This window comes from Dicentrarchus labrax, unplaced genomic scaffold (genome assembly GCF_905237075.1).
Source record: "Dicentrarchus labrax unplaced genomic scaffold, dlabrax2021, whole genome shotgun sequence".
NCBI lineage: Eukaryota > Metazoa > Chordata > Actinopteri > Moronidae > Dicentrarchus > Dicentrarchus labrax.
In genome coordinates, this window is record NW_026136713.1 from 31902229 (window position 1) to 31922638 (window position 20410).

At 40.5% G+C, this 20410-nt stretch overlaps 1 protein-coding gene across 3 annotated transcripts; it reads right to left on the minus strand.

Annotated features, from left to right (window-relative positions):
* Positions 1–1644: 1644 nt before the first annotated feature.
* Positions 1645–20088, minus strand: klhl3 (kelch-like family member 3). Of its 3 annotated transcripts, none has more exons than XM_051419438.1 (15): positions 19974–20088; positions 17662–17820; positions 17204–17310; positions 16992–17113; positions 13372–13534; positions 12978–13087; positions 11022–11138; positions 9943–10092; positions 9700–9817; positions 9038–9235; positions 7928–8029; positions 7668–7796; positions 7064–7204; positions 6265–6408; positions 1645–6159 (listed from the first exon to the last, which is right to left on the minus strand). In XM_051419438.1, the coding sequence occupies exons 1-15, from the start codon at positions 20021–20023 to the stop codon at positions 6131–6133; spliced, it is 1839 nt and encodes a 612-aa protein (XP_051275398.1). In that variant the 5' UTR covers positions 20024–20088; the 3' UTR covers positions 1645–6130. The 3 variants fall into 3 exon arrangements, with proteins under 3 accessions (XP_051275398.1, XP_051275396.1, XP_051275397.1); XM_051419436.1 differs by having other exon boundaries at positions 7928–8122; XM_051419437.1 differs by having other exon boundaries at positions 7928–8122; positions 17662–17796; positions 19974–20087.
* Positions 20089–20410: the final 322 nt, after the last annotated feature.

Here is a 20410-nt window from a genome sequence, read left to right on the forward strand (position 1 = left end):
AATACATTGTTTTATTTCCAAATCTTTACAAATACATACCTTTTTATGCCTATCACGGAGTCTATAATGTGGCCATAACAGAAGATTAAATTATATGTGTTAATAGCATTTGACACCAAACAGGGTGACAGCTGGGTTGGCGAGGCAGCTGTCACCCACTCTAGATCCGCCCCTGAGGAAAAGGCTCATTCTAACGTAACGAAAACACAACAGGCCTTATTTTGATGATTATACACTAATGAAAACATATATATAAATATTATTTTCAATTTCTGCCAATAGATCCTCAATAAAACACACTGGACCTTTAACTCTTATATTTCACTGTTTGTCTTTGATGACTTCATTTTTATTCCAACACATCTGCAGTTTTGTGAAATGAACTTAAGAAGCAGTGTTTCTCATTTTGATGGTTACTTTGAACTTTAAGTTTTCATTCACTTCCTGTAATTGTGCAGCACACTGACTAGTAAACAGCGCCCTCTAGTGGACAACAGCAACAACACACCCGCCATCACTGACTTCAATTATACTTTCATTGCAGCATTTTTCATATATATTTAAAAACGTGTGCATTCAAATAAAGTAACTGCATTATGACTGGTTAATAGTGTGGAGAGAACAGGTGTTATTAATAACATTGATTATAGCTGAGCTCCATTCGGAGTTCCTGATACTGTCCATACTGTCACAGAGCAATCAGTAATACTATCAGCTTTATGACAATGTCTCCAATCACTGAACTAATAAAATGGCCACTAAGTGTCCTTTAATTAAATAATGTTGGACATTAAATAGTATATATAACTATTTTTTGGGGCTGATGGGAATCACAACTATCCAGTGGTAAGCAGGCAGCTCCACCACCATACTCACATGTAGACTTCTGTCTTATTAACAACCAGCAGTGGAAGAAGTATTCAGATCTTTTAGATTAAGTAAAAGTAGCAATAACACCGTGCAGGAGTACTCTGTTACAAGTAAAAGTCCTGCATTCAAAATGTTACTTCAGTAAAAAGTACAGAAGTATTAGCATCAAAGTATAATTAAAGTATCAAAAGTAAAAGTTCTCTATGCTGAATGGCCTGTTTCAGAAAATGTACATTATATTATTGGATTATAAATACTGATGAAATGTGTAAGAGGGTAATTGATTACTTTCACAGGTAGTCTTATAATAATAATAATAATAATAATAATAATAATAATAATAATACATGATGATTTCTTTGTTGGTTATATGTTGTTATTAACCTGAATCTGCACACAAACATCAAACCAAGGTTATAATGCACCAGAGTTTATTCAACTCTCCCCCACAACACTGTGCCCGAGGTTGCTGTGGCAACATGTGAACTTACGACGTAATGCGTAGCCAAGGAAACCAACTTTTCACAAACTAAAAATACAGCAGAGCGTTTCCATGTAAACAGCACATGTAAAAAAGAAAGGTTTGTGCTAAGTAGGCTGCTAATAAATAAACCTTTATCCTGTCAGTGACGATATTAAACACACCTCCTCTCTACATCTGTAAACAAATACACTGCCAAGTCAACATATAGAAAAACTCACCTGTTTCTGAGCTCCACAAACGGCACAACAACCCCTCCAGCAGCCCAGACTGAAACAACCACCCAACATTAATACGCTGTAGTAAGTTTATTAGGATTGTTATGTAAACACTTACATATAGACCTGCATGGTTCAGCACTACGGACAGGTCAGAGGTCGCTGATTAACTGTACCTGTCAATCAATCATCAAAGAGCAGCACTGCAGCCTTCAGCTTATATCTCATTATTAATGACATTTGTAATTTGATGACAATCATCTCCATAACGAACAGATTTATGATTTGAAGTCTCCTTTCTTTGTGCTACACATCACATGATCTGACACCAGTTCAGCAGCTGTGTGGAAGGAGTTTGTGGTGACTTTTCATGCATTGCATTTAAAAAATGTTACAATGACGACCTCGAGGGCGCCCTGATTGCTCGCCTGGTAGAGCTGGTGCTCCCAAATACCAAGACTGAGTCCCTGCTGCAGCGGCCATGTTCCACTGTGACCTGTGGCCCTTTGCTGCGTGCCTCCCCCTCTCTCCCCCTCTCTCTCCCCCTGCATCAGAATATACTCAAAGTACTCAGTATGTAGAATGGCCCATTACGTTACTGTAGTTATCAGTGTATGTATGTGTACATGTTGCACCTGGTAAAGCTCTTTTAATGAGTTCTCATACTGCTGGGCTGCTTGTGAATAAAGTGTCTCAACCTGGAAACAATACATCATGGTTCATTTGTTGGATATATTTAGTTTTAAATCTGAATCTACAAAGTGACTAAAGTTGTCAGATAAATGTAGTGAAGTAATTAGCATATTTTAAAGTATTGCCCTGTAAAATTTAGTGGAGTGAGTATAAAGTAGCAGAAAATGTAAATTCCGGTACTTTAAAAATTCTTATCTCTAATATTATAGGATATATCGAGGATGCACACAGTTTCCCACTGTCCTTAGCATATATCGTCATGATATTTACTTTTACTTAATGTCTGATATTATTCTGCATAATGAAACTGTTACTGATATTTCACACACAGTGTCTGATGAAGGTGTATCAGAGATCCCAAACAGTGACACAGATCATATAAACCACCTGTGTCTGTGTACTGCTGTGTACCTTCACAATGAACAAAGGACACATTAAACTTGGCAGAACTCTGTTGTGCTCTTAGAGGAAGATCCCTGTGTTCACGTTATTCTGTCCAACACAAAGTCAGCTTTTATGTGCCAGAAGATGGAAGTTCATTTCATATAAAAAAATTAAAAAAAAGATCCTAAATGCACATTTTTACAATTCCAGACAAAGCAGCACAAGTCAGTTTAGAGCATTTTTTTTTTGCAAAGTAAGCCTTTGTTGTTGTTTTTTTGTTAATTATTTCAAGTATGAAGGTTTACAAATCATCTGCAAGTACAGTGCACAAACTTCAACCTTCACAGATCTCCCAAACACACGTCAGTCAATGAACTCACAATATCAACCGTTTAGTTTACGACACCCACAGTTTATGATATTAAAAATAGAACATCTGCGCTTAGTAAGAACATTACTCGTCTGAAAACTGCGAGGACCACACCTCCTCACCAACTCACTTCGAGGTCCATTTAGCAGCTCGTCTGGAGCTTTCGACCAAGTGCTCACCAGCTGAGGTTTAGGTTGAGTTTAACTTTTAATGCGGTGGAGAAGTCCCGAAGGTGCTCAGGATAGCGGACACTGAACATCAACGACTCCACGATAATTCAGCAAACTCAGTCTGCTAATGAAGGCCATGTGATACGGTCAAAAGCTCCAGAACAGCTACTAAATGGACCTCAAGGTGAAATTCTGTTTTTTCTACAAGGTCACACATGAACTGAAATTCAACCATACTGGTGTTTTTTTATGTTTTAGCCGATCTACATTGAATTGCATACGGTTATAACTTACTGTTATTAATTAACACATTTTCCCTACATTCCAGGCGACCACTGGTTTCCATTTTATTAAGAAACTATATTAAGTTAAACTAATAGAAACTTGATTTGCTTCAGATGACTCATGCCAGTGAACAGAGCAGTTGTTATTTATAGCAGTAATGCAGTGAAGAAAGTATAGATTGTTCCCTCTGGTATGTTCAGATGCTGATGGGAGGCTCTAACACCCAAAGCTGTGCTTCTAATCACCTCCTATCTGTTGCCAAGTGTATTTACATAACTTCCAGTTGTTCAAGTGCACTTTATGCTCCACACACTCCCTAAAACATCCCCACAATGGAAGGAAAACAGAACAAAAAAGTAGTGTTCATGGTGTAAACCCTAATGAGAAATCTCATATTTCTCCTTTGACACAACATCATCTTCATCAGTGAGAACACAAAATAATATTATAGTGTACGAACTACCGAGTGTCTATAATGTAGGAAATAGAGAATGAATTAATGCAGCAGTAGTTTCAAATAACAGCACAAGACTTGTGCTGCCACATTCATAATGTAAGAAACTGCTAATATGACTGTTTACCTCTTGATTGACATTATAGCTGGTGCATGCTGCAACACTGTGCTGCAGCAGACCTCTAAAGGTGCTTATAATGCACTTCCTGCCCACAGACACATGAACACAGCGTACAATCCACACCATTTACCTGCATTACTACGCCAAGATAACTAGCAAACAATGTAAACTAGGATCTGGAGTGGTGCACACGCTGATGTTGTATTACATTGCAAGTAACTGTGTGCTCCAGACCTCAGCACTGCCGCCCCCCCAACAGTCCTGTCTGTCGAGGCAGCAACATAAGTCCAACCCTGGAGAGTCCCTTAAAAAACTGGAATATTCACAGTGATCACTTACAGCATCTCGAGTGAGTTTCATACGGTAATCTGAACTTCCTGGAAGACACTAATCAATCTGACTGTATGGTTTGTATTAATAAGGTTAGTATTAACATGGTTGGGACTAATGTAGAACACATGACTTGTAAATTGACTGAACATACAAAAACAACAGTATGGTTTTTTTAGGCGTTTTATATACTTCTGTCATCACAGCCGAACACGTCCAGTTAACTCCATGATTTTTTAGAAGAGTGCAGGCAGCAATGAAAGGCTGGCTGAGGACACCTTTCATAAAAACAGCTTCTATTAATCTCTTTTTCTTCAAAAGCTATGGCACCAGTCAGTCCACTAAATAACTACACCTAAAATATACCCACTATCATCTGGATGAATATGCGTAGAGCACAAGTGTAACACGAGGCTGAGAAAATGAAATGAGAACCTCACTTTGTTATGAATAAATGCTGTGTGATCAATTGTCCCAAAACAATAAATAGAAAAATCTTAAACCTGCATCTTTTACATTATAACTGTGCAGCTGAATTTCTACAGTGCATTTTGACACACTCCCTTAGACAATGAACACAAACAATTCATCATTTCAGAGATTAAAAAAACACCACGTGACTCCAGCATTAATCTGTTTGACCTAACTGGCACTTTTTTCTTTCTTTTTTTTTTTACAATTTCGGATGAAATTATTGGCCTTTGAGTGGTGCGTTTAAATGCTCCAATGAGTACGGTCAGTAACGGAGACAGACAGCTGAGCAGCCGTCTGTCTGACAGCAGGTCAGTGAGACAGGCTGACGTCTGGGCCAGCCAATCAGTGAGTCAAACAGCCAGCCTGCCGGTCTGTATCAGTCAGTGCAAGTGATCAGTGCATCAGTAGTGTGTGTCGACAACAGAATCAAGTCCTACTGCGTCGAATGGGATCAACCAGCCTGGGTCTAAAGCCACAGCAGTGGTTCTCTAGCTCTTTAAAAACAATCTCAAAAATATTAAATATGACGGCTGATTTGCATATAAGATGTTTTTCTACATTCTTTATATTATCTTGCGGCTCACTTGGTCCAGGCTTCCAGGTTGAGAACAAATACACTCCACGCCGCAGCTCTCTGAAGAGCTGTTTCCATGTAGTTCAACAGTTGGACCTGCTGACGGTCCGCACAGGAATCAAACTGGGTTCATTACTTTAAAATCAAGCCGAGCAAACAGTTGCCATGAGCTGATTTATGTTCTAGGAAACTGCGGCAAATCTCATAATTAAAAAAAAAAAGGCTCCCATGGCGTGCCCAGGTAAAACCTCATCAGTATTCAGGTTCCCAGGTTTGATACGGTCCATCACATAAACGCCGCCATTACACCACAGAGCATCTAAAGCACTAAAGTCCAACGTCTGAGTTAGTCTTCTGTCAGCTGATACAGCCACTTGTTATGTGCTTGGCATTTGAGAACTCACCAAGACAAAGTTCTTATAAGCCCACCATCCTGTGGCTACTGTTTCTTATCCAGTGCAACGACGTCCTTCAAAGTCAGGATCTCTGTGATGGAAACTGGCTTGTAGCAACAAAAAAAGTCTGGCTGTGGTTTAGCGCCAAAAAACTCCTCAAAACGCATCCTTGGTTATTAAGTAAGCTGTGGACTGAGGGCGTCCCGTCCATTTGGACTGCGTCTTAGGCGTCTCTTCTCCGTTTGCATGGTGAGCTTCAGACGTCAGTACAAGTCTCTAGGCGACCAGCTGCCGCAGTGCGAGGGCCCTCGTCATAATGGCTTGTCAATCACTGCGACTCCTGTAGGAGAAAATGAAAGAGGGAGTGAGACAAACGCATAAACAGGTCAAATGGGAACTCAGTCATATTAATTTCTCTCTGTGACGTAGAAATGATCAGACTTACCAGCATAGCTGCGTCCGTTGCTCATGTTTGTGGGAATGAGGCTCCACTTGTCTGTGGCCGGGTTGTAAAACTCTACTGAGGAGAGGTTACAGGAGCCGTCGTCTCCTCCAATGACATACAGCAGCCCGTTAATGGCACAGACACCTTGAGGAGAGAGTTATACACATTTAACCACTCTGACAAACCTTATACACACGCTCACATGCTTATGTGTTCATCGGGACAAAGTAAAAGGTAATTCCGGTGTTCTTCCAAAACTCTTAGATACAGACAATTAACTTATTTGATCTAAAAGACCAACACAGGAACCTTGCCTTAGTTATCACTAAATCACCAGTTCATGAGGTTACACACAAACTGTCAGCAGAGAGATGCACTGATAGGCAGAAAAGAAAAACACACAACCTGCACACACTCACTCTTTCATGTGCAGTAAATGAAACACACATTAAGCAGGGTAACATCTGCCACTGGAGGACTGTAATTACTAAACAGGAAACTAACTGTAGCTTCATGATTTTGATCTTTGCTTGTGAAGTGAAACCGTTATAGAGATCAATAATGTGCCAGCTGCTAATTACATACTTCTGCTTTAATCAATGAGCTAGCGTTGCCTAAAGAATGGCTCCTTTACAGGTGATCATTCATCTGTTGGACAAGTCTTTAAAGCAAAGGATTCAAACACTCCAGCGGTCATTTGATTCTCTTGAATCCCTAATTGTGCAGTTTCTAGCATTTACAGTTTTCCAGCCACAGAAACTGACAGATGGATGGCGTGCGTCTGTGGTTGATATCTGACCTGCGTTTCGTCGGCACATGTTCATGTCACAGACCAGCCTCCAGGTGTTGGTCTGTGGGTCGTACACCTCAACGCTCTTCCTCACCAGTGGACCGTCATGTCCTCCTGCTGCATACAGTTGACCGCCCAACACACCCACCCCTGGGCGCGCACACACACACGCACACACACAGAGAGTTGAGTTCTTTCTAGGATTGTACAATTGCAGCCAATGTCCACAGGGTGGTGTTCTTGCTCCACAGGAAACTGTTGGCAAAAGCTCAACCTGCCTCATTAACTATAATACAGTATGTACCTTGTGTGGCTTTGAATTAACTGGGGTAATCTTGTTCTATATATAGAGTCAGTGCCAGGCTCACATACATTGCAGCTGGAACAGATGAGCACAAATAACAGAAAAATAATATTAAGATAATATTAATTAGTATTAAGAAACGTCAAGAAACACTAGTTACAGTTAAAAAAAGTATTGTTTTACTGCTCGCTGTGTATTGTGTATGTAGTGTGTGTTTGTATGTATGTGTATGTGTATGTGTGTGTGTGTGTGTGTGTGTGTGTGTGTGTGTGTGTGTGTGTGTGTGTGTGTGTGTGCGTGTGTATATACCTGCTCCACTGCGCCGTGTGCTCATGTCAGCTACATAGCACCACTGATCAGTGACAGGGTCGTATTCTTCCACTGTACTGAGACACTGACGGGATGCTCCATCATAGCCTCCTACTGCGTACAACTTACCTGTAGACACACAGACACACACACACACACACAGACACACAGACAGACACAGAGTTATTCAAATAGGTTACATTTGAATTTTGGCTTTTCAGTGAAAGAGAATATGATGTAACCCAGGTCAGACGTCTTACCATCGACCACACCAACACCCACGCTGCTTCGTCGTGTGTTCATGGAGGCTACATACATCCACTCGTTACTTTTATAATTGTAGGCCTCTACTGTCGACAGACCTGATACAGACACACAAGAGAGAGAGAGAGAGAGAGAGAGAGAGAGAGAGAGAGAGAGAGAGAGAGAGAGAGAGAGACAAAAGAAGAAAAAAACTGAAAGACAGACAAATAAGCGAATAACAATAATAGGTTAGAATAAGACTGTGTGTGTGTGTGTGTGTGTGTGTGTGTGTGTGTGTGTGTGTGTGTGTGTGTGTGTGTGTGTGTGTGTGTGTGTGTGTGTGTTAAGACGGGAACGTTTGGCATCCAGCTGGTGGACGTGTTAGGAGAAGAGAAGAAAATGGCTCCCATATCGCCTGTGTTAACTGGAAACACTATAGTAGGTAGTATATTCTGCTCATCCTCGTGTGGTAATCAACCAGATAATGATGCTATCATTATCTAGTCACACATCAGCTTTTTGCTGAGTAAGTCTTTCTCACCTCACATTAGTTCCTCACATTGTTTACTTCTGTTGAAGGCATTTTTTTCACTGAGTTTGTATATTTCCATATCTCATTTTCTACAGCTGGAAATAGTTTAGAGGTATAGTTAGAGAGTTAGAGGGCTTCATCTTGAATCTGCATCTGTAATCTTATCATCTTATATATCATAGATTGAGCTACTAATATACAACAGTTGCCAGCACTTTAGGTCATAATAATGTTTTTTTACAGGCTAAATAATCCTCATGCAATAAAGGCTTCAACATTTCTACAAATGTAGAAAGCAAATATTGTGTTTTGTTACTTGATACTATTATTCACTGCAGTATTGCTGATTGTATGTCTACATTTCTTCGGTTCAAATCATTGAAAAAAATCAATCACAAAAGAATTGTTGAACGTTAAACTACAACCTTGAGTTGTGACTGGATGAGTGATCCTCAAGAAACTGACTTCTTACTTTCCAAGACTCAAAAATGTACAGGAGGAACCATTTTTAGTGGACAAGAAATAAAGTATAAAACTACGATAACTGCTTTAGTTTCACTTGTATGTGTGTGTGTGTCTGTGTGTGTGTGTGTACCTATACTTCCGTTAAAGCCCCCCACAGCGTACAATAAATCGGCCAACACAGCAGCTCCCAGCGTACTGCGTCTCTCCTGCATGCTCGCCACCGCACTCCACTGGTCTCTCACTCCATCGTACACGTCCACTGTTCGCTCCCGCAGCGAACTATTGAACCCGCCAACTGCATACACACGACCTGCCATGGAAACCACACCTGGACACACACACACAATGAAATGTGTAAAGGAGCATACTGGTGGTTGTGCATGTTTAAGCCTGTTAACAACATATAGTTTATTCTTTACATTATAAAACACTGTTTCAACTTATTTCAGTATAAGAATCAACTTGCAGAGATCTGAATCTTGAATGACACAGTGAACGTCACATAAAACATTTAATCAGTTGTCCTATCTGGTGCATTCAGGGACACTCTGATATCAAGATTTTAGGAAACATGAATTCAATCTGATCAGAAAGTTGACAAATTAATGTATGAAAATCTTAAATGTTTTAATAATATCTTAACACTTACTCACAAACACCTCTTAACAACTGCCTCATATTTTTAAATGATGATGTAATAAATAAATAAACTATAAACTCAGCATAATATCCATTTTTTATAGGTGGCTTTATCTTCCCACAAAAACAAAACCCTACAAAACACAGGCTCACCTGCCCGGCATCGTCTTGAAGGCAGGTCGGCTACCTGGTACCATCGATCTTCCTGGAAGTCATAACACTCCACACTGCGGATCGCCTTGGGAGCCTGACCGCCCACCACAATCATCACCTGTACAAGCACACAGTCAGTGTCAGAATTACAGTCAGTGGGTTTCGCTATGGTGAGGTACACAAGAGTTTTGTGGCTCTTTATTATGAGGAGTGTGACTGTGTATTTAGTTTGTTTTTGTGTACTTTGGGGATGCTGATAGGAGTTCGTGGTCGGGTCCTGTCCGTCTTGATGAGGTGCCGCTGGTCGGCTGGCAGCAGGTGATACTTCATTGCTTCTATGAGAAAATCTTTACAGGTGTTGTTGTTCTTTATCAAAGCCTCTTCCTCGACAATCTGAAACAGGGACCACATTTCTTTAGTAAACAAGAACAATGCCACAAGACTGTCGTACAAAGCATTTACATTTACACAGTAAGCAGGTAAGGCTGGTAACGGGAGAACAGGTTTACATTCACTGTAATGACCTGGGTACTGTACATCAGCATATACATGCAGTGGGTCAGTACCGAGAACTCTCCCCTACTTCCTACCTTATTTAGAAAACATGGTGGCTTATTTGAACTTTTAACAGAAGACACTGTAGTGCAGTGAGAGGAGGACAGGCAGACCGCAAATGTGTCTGATATTTAACAAATGGTCAAATGTTCTGTGGTGGAAATGAACTTGAACTATTTTTACCTTTTAGAGGATACTTTGTATTGGTTTCAGTTTAAATTGTTTGTTTAAATATGACACATGTCACATGGTCCATGCAAAGAGCTGATTAGAAACTTGTTTCCCTATAAACATGGGGAAAATCAGCTGATTGTAACCAGGTTACTTTAGTGAACATAAACGCTCTGATGATGGCAATTGGCTAGATATTGAGAAATATACAGTACAAACAGTGATAATCATAATCATCATCGAAAAATATATGCTACACTCAATTTTAGTTTCAGTGCAGGTACTATGGTAGACTTTAAATGATTTTATAAAATAATATTGCTTTTTAACATACTCTTCAAGAGACCAAACTTTACCAGAACTGAAGCATGTTGGTGAACTCCATATGTGGACTTTTATGTTTGATCTCGATTTGTTTTACACTCATCAAGATGGCTGTTGGAGAACTAGTGGAACATCTTCAGGCCTTCACTTACTACAGTTCATGTTCCTGTAATCTGCATGACTGAGAATCTTGATAGACACACACAAGTGTTTGGTGTTACTCAAGAAAAAAAAGGAGAGAGGGAGAAAGCAGAGCAGAACATTTCTTTTACCTGTACCAGGTAATCCCTGGACAGTAGTGGAAGTCTGACGTGCTCCATCAGTTTTGGCATGTACTCTAGACGCGCTGGCTTATCGTGCTTGATCCAAGCTATCATAGCCTCGAACACCTAAGAGACAGAGAGGAGAGTCAGAGAGCAGTGGCATAGTGTAATGTAGACGGGGAGAGAATTGTTCAAAATGATTCAGATTTCTTATATAAAGTAATTTTCTTTGTCCTACATTGACTGAAGAATACAATGACTTGTCAATGACAGTAGTGTGTGTGTGTGTGTATAATATTGGCTTATTGGGAATGCAATAGGGCTGCACAATTAGTAGAAATATTATCGAAATCACAATATGGCAAAGTGCAGCAGCTGTAATGTTTTGATAAAAGTGTAATCTGTGAACATTAAAGTACAGACGGTCTGCAGAGAGGCCCTGGGGCTACAAATCTTGTTCTCCAGATTTAAGAAAACATGTTTGTTTCATATCATCATGATTTTAATGGTTTTATTTAGTGAAAATTCAATTTGTGATGCAATACTGATTATTTCCGATAACTGTGAATCGCAATCTCTGTAGAAACAATCTCAATATGTTTTTACCATCATGCAGCACTACATGTTTTACACTTTAGCCAAACTTTCTTATCCCCACGCCCCTATTCTGATATCTGAAATGATTAGAAGGAAAGAGTTTCAGACACTGTTCAATGATGTGCCACACCCCACCCAATTCTGACGATTTAAATCATTGATTGTGTGAATTTCATTGTTTAAGCAGTAGATACTGTGTTCTTTCATAGTGAAATGCTAATATTGATTGCTCCCAGGAGGATGTCAGTATAACAGAGGTGGCAGACCTTTGTTTTACATCTTTTCCTATCTCAAACCTACTTCAAATTCATTGATTTGCACACATTCACACTTGGTCATCTCCTTGGCCTGTGGAGCAGCTCCACTCGGGCAAACGAGGGACTGAGTGCTCCTCCTGTTGTGCACAACGGGACAACAACGACGGTAGTTGAATGAAAGAGGACCATTACTCGACAACTCCCCAGGCTCTCTTTTCCTCCAGGGTTTGAAATCAAAACCCTTTACAGTAGCTTACACAGTAAAACCTACATCCTCTTTCAGATTGAAACAGCCAAAAAATACAGACATGTTTCATGTAGCAACACAATGACACAGCAATAAAAACTGCCAAAAAATAATGCAGTCTCCAGCCTCTGTGCGTGATACACAAAATACACAAACTACTTTCAGCCTCATGCTGATTTCACACAATACTGTGGAAACTGTCTACAAACCAGTGGCAAAATCACTGACGGTTACATCTAAATACAATTCATCAACATTAATACAATTAATTAAGCTAATTTAATAAGGAGCTATACAGTGTTTGTATGTGGTCTTACTTAAAGAACCAGCATATGTATGTAGAGCAATGGAAATAAGTAATGTAGGGTTCATTTCTATGTATCAAAGTGATTGATTGTTTTTCCAGATGCATTTAAAAACTATATGAATACACAGTATGACAGCCCCCTCTGTGTCCGTCTGACTGAACCAACAGTCACCTTGACTGCTGACAGCAGGATGACACACAGATGCTCCCGCACACTCTTCCTGTTGACAGCAGCAGACATATTCCAGAGGATGGAGCGTCTGTCTGCTGAGGCGAGCTAATCAGACGCAGTGAGTAGGATGAGGACATGTGTCTTTAATACAGCCACAGATATTTCTCAGCTCCCACTCTAACTTGAATGTCTTTATCTTTTCCAGTGGCCAATATCTCTTGAAAACTCCCATATGAGCAAAATCCTCTTTTCACCCACAAGGAAAGAGACAAACTGCTTTTATTAAAGTGTGTGTGTGTGTGTGTGTGTGTGTGTGTGTGTGTGTGTGTGTGTGTGTGTGTGTGTGTGTGTGTGTGTGTGTGTGTGTGTGTGTGTGTGTGTGTACCTTTTCCTCCGTGGAAACAGTGAGCTTGTCACTGGAGATGAGGCTGCACACCTGCTGCAGAGAAAGACCCAGGAACTCTTCTCCTTGCACCACCTCAGTGAAGTGCTGCTCTGAGAGACACAAACAACACAGACTGAATATTTTTGCTCTGTAAAAAACAAACACAAAGCTCAAACGTTAAAATGTTATTGCTGAAAAGATGTCACCGATGTCCTTTTCAGCGTCATTTAGAACATCTGGACATCTGGATATGTAGCATTATCCCAAAGACTTCCAAAGACATTTTTCAGGGCTGGTGAAACTAACTGTTACATAAAAGTACCATCACCAACCCACCACACGCACAGTGGCAAAGATGACTCACGATCTGTGGTGTGAACACTGAGAAGCTTACCGGCGTATGCGTGGGCTTGGTTGAGAAGCTGTGTGCATGTGTGCAGGTCAGCGAAGGCTCTGATGCCCAGACAGTTGGTGGGGTGAAGCTGAGACTGCAGGAACTCACAACAAACCTGACGAACATCCATCAGCTGGAGGAGACTGGCTGCTGGCAGCAGAACCTGAAATGACAACACACACAAAGTCCATTTAACACTCAGATTTTATTGATGGAAGAACTTTATTGGAATTTTGTTTTTTTTTTAAATAAACATGTTAGAGCACAATTATTTACCACCCACACACAAACATTTAGGAGGATTTGGTAGCTGGACGTCAGTTAGCCATTTACATTACGTCATTACTACTACTGGTCAGTCAGTTAGTTTGTTATAAACCAGCCAGTCAACAAACCTGCCAAACAGTTGGCCAACAAGCTAGCCATTAACCTCTGTGCATCACCTTGATACCCACTCTATAAATATGTCTATAGGCAGCAGAATAGTTTAAATGAAATCTATTTTGGTTTGTCTGCAGAAGGAAAATAGTGAGTTTGGAAGTAAAACAAACCCTGGGATTTGTCTGCAATGCGTACCGGCTAAACAGGCAAATTTGTTGCAATTTGTTTTTGGCCATAGCTCACCAGTTTCACCATCGCATCTCCTTGCAAGCTGCACGAGCTGGGCTTTACACCTTTACAGACTTGGAGTCACAGCGAATACATTAAGTGTCGCAGAACAACAGCCCTTAAAAACACACCAAACTCATTCATTTGCCAGCAGAAACAAAAGGCAAAAAATAACAATACTGACACTGTAATATGAGATTAAATACTGTGTGAGATTTTGGCCATTGTTTGTCCCATTATATCAACAGTGAGTCTGCCACTGTTGTTCCACCCTAATCCAGCTCTGCGTTAAAACAAGGGTTGTTGATGATGGAGGCGTGTTGTTTCAGCTGCTGATGAGACAATGAAATATAATCCAAGGAGCTTGGTTTGAGTAACAGATCAATGGGTTTGAGGCTTTATATCAGCCACAAAAGCACTGAACAACAGTTTATAATACTTAGAGAGGATTTTACAACTCTGAAAAGTTAGCATGACAACAATTACTTTATCTTCTGAGATAAACAACAAAAATACAATATGGTGTTAATGTTACAAAGTTACAGAGCAGGAATGGATGCCTGCATGAATATGATGGGCTGAGCCAGATTCAGCTTTTTTAACTGGACAGTTCTGGAGACAGGAAACCCCTGCGTTGGAAACCCCTGATGACTGGGCTCAATAAAATGAAGGAGAGAGCTAGAAAGGAAATTTTTTCTTCAGTGTCCCACAACTGCTGTTAGTTGTTCCCTGTACTTATACCTGAATACAAAGTATAATTAAATCACTGCAAATGCAAACCCGTTTCTTATATTTAATTATTATTATTAAGCCAAATAATGACAAACTCACTGCAGAGACATTGTATATTGTATATTATATATGTATATTTGAAGTAAAAAAGTGAAAAATGGAGGGAAAAGTTCAAAGAAATTAGAAGCCTTAGGAACAACCCAATCCAGAGATTCAGAGAGAAAGTCAAATGTGCCCCACAGACCACCACCCCTACTGACTGTCTGCAGAGGGTGCAAGAGGAGAGGGAGAGACCCCAGTGCTGTCTGAGCAGCATGCACGGGAATGTATTACAATATAACTGAATACATTTCTCGCCTTTACCCTGAGGGTCTGAAGAAGTCGATAAAGTTGCTAAATCTAGTGAACAAATTGGTAACACTGGTCTCTCTCTGGGTGTGTCAGCGTGCGTGTGATTTAGTGTAGAGCTTGTGTCAGTGCCACTTCACATTTTAAACTTTTATTAAACAATTAACAATTAAAATCATATATATTCCATGACACATTATAATTTCCTTTGTATTGATGCATTTTGCTACTGTCCCACCACATCTTTGTGCCCCAGGTGCTATTGTTTATTATCCCCGGGACAACAGGACATCCTTAATTTCGAGCTCTGTGAGAGAGCTGCTACTGCTGAAAGCACAATGCTAACAAAGACATGCTTGGCTGCATCCCTGCACACAAACTCAACTAGGTCAGTGAGACAGTCTCGACACCTCTCTGTCTACACACTCACTCATCCTCAGTGTGTATTGTTACCGTCTCCTCTGTTTTCTGTGTACTGCTGCCCTGAGGCCTTATGTCTCTGAAAGGGGAGCATCAGGCTCAAAACTCTGCTGACAGCAGCTGTGACACCCCAAAACACACAGACACAGGACTGAGGGCAGCACATACACTGTACAGTGAAAACACACAGGTTAAAGAAATTCAGAGTAAAAGCAATCTTTTACTGAATATAACCGAATAGTCAAAACACACACACACACACACACAAACATGGCACATTCTAAAGTGAGCCAATCAGACAGGCACGCTGCTAACAGTGGGAGGATTTCCTGCCTCTCTCCATGCACACTTCCTGTGCTGATAATCAGAGGAAGTATCCTGCCTGAAGCTTGATCCTGCTGCATTTATTCAACCCCGCACCAGAGCCATGCAGCTACCAACGGTTAATGCCACTGAGATAAACAAGGCCTCAATCTGGTGCTTTCACAGCCAAGCACAGCTCGCAACCATTACCAGCTCTTACACTTCTTGTAATAAACATCTGCTCCTCAGGCAGGTTCATTTTGGACAGTCTGAAATTCAAACCAAAGAGTTAGAGCAATCAGGCCTGAATGAACAATTTCCCTTCTGACATGCAAAAACACTGACACAATAAAAATCAGGAAAAGGTAAATAAAAACAACTGTTTAATCAACTTTCTGGTTGTTGTTTTTTTGCTAATTTTGTCACAGATAAGTCTTCTTTCCCTTTGTTGGGAAAACATAACACATATCTGGAATCCACTGAAACAGAAGTCTGCTTTTAAAGGTGCTCTGACAAAGTGAAGGATATCTGCTTTCACAAACTAACTTTGATCTTATTTCAGTTGTATTCTGTTACTCAAAAGGTCACTCCACATTGATAATCACTAGAGCAAAAGTCTAAAATGAATGTGTTCTGAATAAATGGCGAAGGAAAAAGGTGGCTTGTTAAGCTTGTTATGTTGTTACTCTGACCTTTGCTCAAAACAAAGGACTGCGCTCAGAAAAAGTCAAGACAACAGCTACAAGACAGGTTTTATAACTATGTGACTAATGTTGTGAGTACAGATGTTTTAGCTGGGAGCAGCAGCGCTACTTTAAATTAAATTATCCAAACTAAAACTGTGAAAAATAGTGTCAAACAGTGACTGAGCTAGTGTTTTGGGCACATGTTTACTTCTTTAAGAGAGTAGAGGAAGGGCTGAGAGGGCTACATGGACACAACAGACAAAAAAGCCTTGAGATGTACAATGTGAAGGGGTTGGTAATATCCCACCATGTTACTGCTGCTAATATATGACCTCAGTGTTTTTAAAGAAAAACCAGAGTTGAAAACAAGGCAAACCCCACCGTAACAGGACGAAGAAGAAAAGAAAAACCACAAAGTAATAACAGGAAAACAGTTTTTTACTCCCTCTCACTCCCTTCCTCCTCGCTCTCCCTCCTCATAAACACTCTCTAACACACACACACACACACACACACTCTCACCTGGACGTTGTCCTCTGTGACCTCTATCTCTGCTGTGTAGATGTAGTCAACCAGTTTTCTCAGCGTCTGTCCGTCCACCTCTCTGATCTCCACCTGATGGGCCTTGCTCTCGCTCATATCCCCTACAAACACACACAAACACAGTGAAGCACACACCAGCAGACACACATAAAGATATGACGCCAAGCAAACGACAGTGTGTGTGTGTGTACCTGTGAACATGGCACAGAAGTAGGGGCTACAAGACGCCAGGACCACCCTGTGAGCTGGCACTTCGACGCTGCCCGCCACCAGCTGGACGTCACACAGCATCTTTTTACTGAAGTATGAGGTGTAACAGAGAGAGAAAGGTGATCATTTATATCTTATTTATTCAAGTGTGATAACTGCTAAATATGCATAGAAGAGCCAGGAAAGGGAACGTCTTTAAAGCCAAGAACGGACAGGACCGCTGCCAGCAAAGGAACCACTTAAGGTGTTAATCTCCAAGGTTTTACTTTTAAAATCCTAAGGGATATATGGATTGGATGCAGTTGGTGTACCAAGTATAAATATCCCTGTCAGACAAGAGTGGCATACTAATCATAACCTGTCTTCATCACCATTTTTTTTTTACCATCACATTAAGAGAAAACACTAACTGTAGCAAACAACGCTGCCAGCAACAAACCTCCTCAGTTCGTTCATCAGCTGGAAAGCCTTCCTCATGTGTGTCTGGTTGAAGGTGTGCATCCCTCCATTCACCGTGTCCTCCTCTGAATCCGTGGTACAGTTTGGACGTGGTGAGGCCGGTGTGGCCACCAGACTGGTAAGACATGAGAGGCAGTGTCTAGATCATTGGAGATAAACGGCGACCCAGTAGTTAGACGGATTACTTTCTGGTTCATCTCTAAGGTTATGAAAAGAGGGTGGGACAGGGACACTATACTGGATAACTGTGGTAAAATGACTCTATCTATTCTTTAAATGTACCTGCCACCGTTGTCAATGTTGTGCTGTACCACAGAAAATGTAGTTTAGTAAATATGCAGTGTGTCTCTGTATCTCCAGTTCAAACACATGAGGGGCTGTCTCTGAGCATGTCTCACTGTCTGGCAGTGCCATTTTTGAATGCTTGCATGACGGCACTGACCCATCCCCGTTTACTAATCCTCGATTCTTTACGGTAATCTGCTTTGGTTGTCATGGAACCCAGATGCTGCTGCACACTATGGACTACAGAGTCAGGATTTTGTATAGCGTAAAATATCTAGTGTGGCTTTTTCTCAAATAAATTATTAGATATGTAAATATTCATTCATTTGGCACACCAGTGAATTTGGGGCATTTTTGCTTAAAGAAATGTCTTAACAGATTATCAAAATTATTGCAAATGAGTTTTCTGTCTATGAATTGTTTCACCTCTACTTACTGTATGTCTGACATTTGCACATAAAGCATCAACTACTAAAGTACTTTCTCAAAGAGCTAATAAACAAAAAGAGGTGTGACGGTGAGAGTACATGAAAGTTTGTCATGATGCACATATGCTTGGGCAATATAACAATAAAGAGAACTGTATATGATGTAATATATGTTCACTGTACATTACATAATTATCACTTTGATACCTCTAGTTGTCACCAGTCTGTGAAATGTTTCACACCAATGAGCAGAACTGATTTAAGGCAATATTTGATTTCACAGGATAAACCAAAAAATGTATATTCATATTTTATCTATTAAGAGTGTTTCAACTGAATTTCTATATAAAAATCACGATATATATTGTTGTTGGAGATGCTCTAAGCCAATATACTGCATCAACATTGGTATCTGCACGAATACTGACCTGACGAAGCAAATTGGGCTATCGGCCATGACATTACTCAGCAGCAGACTATTGTCAGTCATGGATTAATGCACATTTGGTACAATAGTGAGTATTTACAGCTAGAGTATGGCGTATGTGAGACTGAGTCAAACTAAACTACAGTGGTTGTGTTCATGGTAATGAGGAACCATGTGGCTCACTGATGTGTTTTTGGATTATGATACATGATATATAATTATGATTACAGAGAAAATATTTATTTTAATATTTAGGATACATTTATTAATGGAATTTATTTAGGATAATGCAGAATATTACCAGCATTATCATTTAAGCCCCCCTAAGACAGGTACACAAAGAAAAGAAGGAATGTAATAAATGTAACTTTTAACCAGTGGTCACCTGGAAATAAAAGTGACCTCAGCCATTAGTGATCTAACGGGACATTTGCTTGTTGTGGTGTGTTTAACAGTGTCACTGAGACAACGGATGACTGTACAGTACAGTATGTTACCTGGACTGTCACAATGAGCCTCTTCTGTCCGCACACTACTCCACTAACAGTCTGAAGAAATAATGATGCAGCACTTACAACGAGGCACCGGATAACACACAACATTTTAATTAACCAGTGTTCGTCCATGAGTCTCAGCGTTTACACAAAGCTCCTCTCTTTGTGTCCAAATATCAGAAAGAGCTCAACAGAAAAATGATATTTGTTTTGAGTTTTCTGAGCGTCAAGTTAGCAGACTGGCTAGCTCTTAGCATTGCTACTCATTTAACTTCACTGCTATCATAAGCTTGTGACAGCTACCGCTAGCTGCCATAAATCACTGCGTGGTGGGGAAACCACCTCTGAGAGCCGGTCTGCCCTCAGCTCACTGTCTGTACGCAACCACTGGACCACAGTTCCCAGATGTCTACATGTTAACTTGAGACTTTGGTTAGCAACTCAACAGCATCAGCTGGCAGCCAGCGATGCTAACTTATCGAGGCTAACTGATCAACAAGGCTAGCTTCAGTCCTTGTGCTAGCAGAAAGCTCTCGGGGACGGTCTGTGTTGGACTTATGGCCGGTGGATCATGTGGGGTAAAATGTTATCCAACAGATGCAGAAGCAGCGTGAATCACAGCTTTACTAAATAATCCCCAGCGCTCAGACCAACTCACCCCAACGACACACCGTCCATCCTCCCGGAGTCAGACACCACAGCAGGCATGAGCTCCGTGCAGCCGAGCGCAGATCGTGTCTGGACGGGATGCACCGCTCCGGGGTTTGAACTAATGTACCGACACATGTGGTTTATGTGACTGTAGATATTTATTGGAATGACATGTCTGCTACAGGTTTAAAAAACGTATTGAAAATGAGTTCCCCGACTCCAAGAGACAGGCGACAACAACACATTTAAAATGTTAAATAATAAACCATATAGGAATTACAGTATAAAAACAAATAAATGACTCCTACACATAAAAATCATTCACTCATTCACAATATCTTAAATTCCTGTTTATAAGGGACACTGTTATTCACTTTTTATTCAGTTCTTTAACCCAGGGACCATGGAAACATACGATATACATTTTCCTAAAATGTGCATATT

What these genes read in the sequence shown, in the direction of transcription:
- klhl3 (XM_051419436.1), bottom strand. Translation starts at nt 20,023, where the DNA reads ATGCCTGCTGTGGTGTCTGACTCCGGGAGGATGGACGGTGTGTCGTTG. An exon ending in TCACAGAGGACAACGTCCAG is followed by an intron (nt 13,535 to 16,991) that starts GTGAGAGTGTGT and finishes TTGTCATTTCAG; the next exon opens with GTTCTGCTGCCAGCAGCCAG. An exon ending in CTGTTTCCACGGAGGAAAAG is followed by an intron (nt 11,139 to 12,977) that starts GTACACACACAC and finishes TCTGTCTCTTAG; the next exon opens with GTGTTCGAGGCTATGATAGC.